Raw genomic sequence first — 2,846 nt, 5'->3', positions numbered from 1 at the left:
AAAAAAAAGTTACATTTCTTGTTATATAGTTCTTGCTTTATCTTGGTCTTAACCATCTAGCAGAAAAGCATAAAAACAAGGTATATAAAGTAAAGCCATATTAATACGATGAGCTGTAAAAGGCTCAAGCCAATAACTTCTGATGATAACCCACTAATATTATAGACTGCTAGACAGTGTTGGATTTTTTAGCTGAATTCAAACACCTTAGTATTTAGATGCCAATAGAATATTCACCTCTGACAGGACTAAAGAAAAAAGGGGGGGATACAATGGAAAGATCATTTTGTGTTTATATATACAAAAATAGGGTAGGTATACAGCTACTTTTGCTTAATTCAATGAGAAGAAAGAGGTGTATTAACAGTGTTTGGACAGAATATCCTGTCTGCTTCTTGTACTATGGATAACCACTAAGAAGATTGCAATGTACAATGTATTATCGAAACTGTTCTGTTATTCAGCTTTGAAACTCTCATTCATACTTATTTCTCAATAAATTAAAAAAAATTATTTGAATTGGACTACTATCAGATTATCAACTACTTCGAAATGACATTTAAAAAATAGAAATAATATATTTTGACCCTTGGTTGTAAAAAAATAAAGCCCCTGTTTAGGCAGATGCCAGCGGCTAGGGTTTGATCCCCAGCATGGTGGCATGTACCTGTAATCCCAGCTTTTGGGAGGCTGAACACAGGTTGATCACTATGAGTCTGATCTGCATAGTGAGACCCTGACCCTTACTAAGATACAAAATGAATGAATGAATAGATATTGGCAGGAAAGAAGGGATAATTAGTAGGCAGAAAAAGACTTTAGTTAGGTAGGTAGAAGGGGATAGTTTTGTCATGGATTGTTTATAGGTAACACAGCAAATGGGTTTTGTTTATTTTGAGATGGTGCCTCAGCATTGCCAAGGCTGGTCTCTAACTTAAAGGTTCACATTAGCTTCCTGGGTCAGCTTCCTAGTAGCTGGAACTACGGGTATGTGGTATTGCATCTAGAAAACAAAAGTTTATTGATACCAAGAATGATACTAGGATATTACAGTGAAGTAGAGGCCAGGGATATAGCTCAGTGACATAAGCACCTGCCTAGCAAGCATAAGGTGCCGAGTTTGATCCCCCATACAACACACAAATAAAGTAGAAATGGCATGTGAAAAACAGGTTGGAGTGATTATTATTGGGGAGGCTTCAGTAGCTGTTTGTTGAAAGATGTTAGACCCTGGGGGGGAGGTACCTTAATGGTAGGTCTTCTTTATCGTGTTGTGAGGATCTAGGTTCAATCCACAATACTAAAAATGAAGTTGCTTCTGACTCTTTCAGGAGATTACAATTAATTTGCTTAAAATGTAAAAGGATCCTCAGAATTTGATCCCCTTGAAGTAATTTTGGTAGTTGAATGTGTTCCAGGTGAAGTCCTGAGTGCCTAGTATCTTAGTGAAGTGATGACCAACCTGTGGCTTCTGTGCCACAGCTCAGCTGGCTGTTATCATTGGATGTTCTAAATGGGTCACCATCACTACCTATAGTGAATTTGTGTGTTAAGGCTGCTGTAACAAATACCACAGTGAAAATTTGTTTTCTTATTCTGAAAGTTGGAAGTCTTAAGATCAAAGTGTTAGTAGGTTTGGTTTCTTCTGAGGATTCCCTCCTTGGCTTTCTGTGTCTTCACAGACTTCCCTCTGGGGGGGGGGGTACATCCCTTAAGTCTCTCTCTATGTACAGATTTCCTCTTTATAAAGATGCCAGTCAGCTTAGATTAAAGCTTACCCATAAAGGACCATTTTAACTTAATCATGTCTTCAAAAAGCTGTCTCCAAATACAGGTAAATTCTGAAGTATTAGGAATTAGGATTTCAACGTACAAATTTTAGAGGGACACAGTTTGGCCTATAACATGAGTTTAACTTTTAAAAAACTAACCGGACTTCATGAAAACAAAGTATTGATGTTCCTTTCATATTTCCTAGCTAATAATCATAAGAAGTTGTCAGAATTTGGAATTAGAAATGGCAGCCGGCTTCAAGCAGATGACTTTCTTCAGGACTACACTTTATTGATCAACATCCTTCATAGGTAGGCACTATTAGTATTTTAAGTATAAGAAATTAAATGGAGACTGGGGAGATGGCTCAGTGGAATAAGCACTTCCCTGGCAAGCACAAGGGTGTGAATTCAGTCCCCAGTTCCACAAAAAAAGAAAGAAATTAAATGTACAAGCTGAAGCTAAGTTGGAAGAAAAAAAAAATTTTTTTTTTTTTTTTTTGGCGGAACCAGGGATTGAACTCAGGCCCTTGTGCTTGCCAGGGAAGTGCTTAATCACAGGTGAATTCATTTCAACAATTCAACTGCAATAAAACCTAGCTTTTTAAAAAAAACTTGTCTAGAATAACAATTATAAAAAGTATTTCTCCCACAAGGCAAGTAATTTTGTGATTCTCTGAGAGTAACAAAAGATTTAAGAGTTATCCTATTGGACGTGGTGTTATATGCCTACAGTTCCAGGACTGGTGAGAATGAGGCAGGAAGATTCAAATTTAAGGCCAGCTTAGGTTACATATCAAGACCCTTTCTCAGAAAACAAAAAACACAAATGAAAAAGAATTATCCTATAAAGATTCCTGCATTACACATTTTTGTTTGATTTTTACTTCTTGTCTGCTTTAAAAAAAAAAAAAAGTACTCAAAAGTGCTTTGTGTTACAGAATATGTAAATGTATCTAGCAGGGTCGTGATACAAAATGTCCTTTCCTTTTTTCTTCTCTTTGCTGGTACTGTGGATTGAACCCAGGACCTTGCACTACAGTCCCAGCCCTGTTTTTTTTTTTTTTTTTTTTT

General features: G+C 36.5%; 1 protein-coding gene across 1 annotated transcript in view; it reads left to right on the top strand.

Annotated features, from left to right (window-relative positions):
* Uba2 (ubiquitin like modifier activating enzyme 2) overlaps window positions 1-2,846 on the top strand; it is a 53,505-nt gene that overhangs the window by 46,070 nt on the left and 4,589 nt on the right. Inside the window, exon 12 of the mRNA XM_023721448.1 lies at window positions 1,979-2,084. Coding sequence (XP_023577216.1) covers window positions 1,979-2,084 — 106 coding nt within the window. The remainder of the gene's footprint in view (window positions 1-1,978; window positions 2,085-2,846) is intronic.

The sequence above is a fragment of the Octodon degus genome, unplaced genomic scaffold (genome assembly GCF_000260255.1).
Source record: "Octodon degus isolate 3935 unplaced genomic scaffold, OctDeg1.0 scaffold00083, whole genome shotgun sequence".
In the NCBI taxonomy this organism is placed as follows: domain Eukaryota; kingdom Metazoa; phylum Chordata; class Mammalia; order Rodentia; family Octodontidae; genus Octodon; species Octodon degus.
The sequence above is the reverse complement of the archived record's forward strand: the minus strand, read 5'-3'. Positions and strand labels throughout refer to the sequence as shown.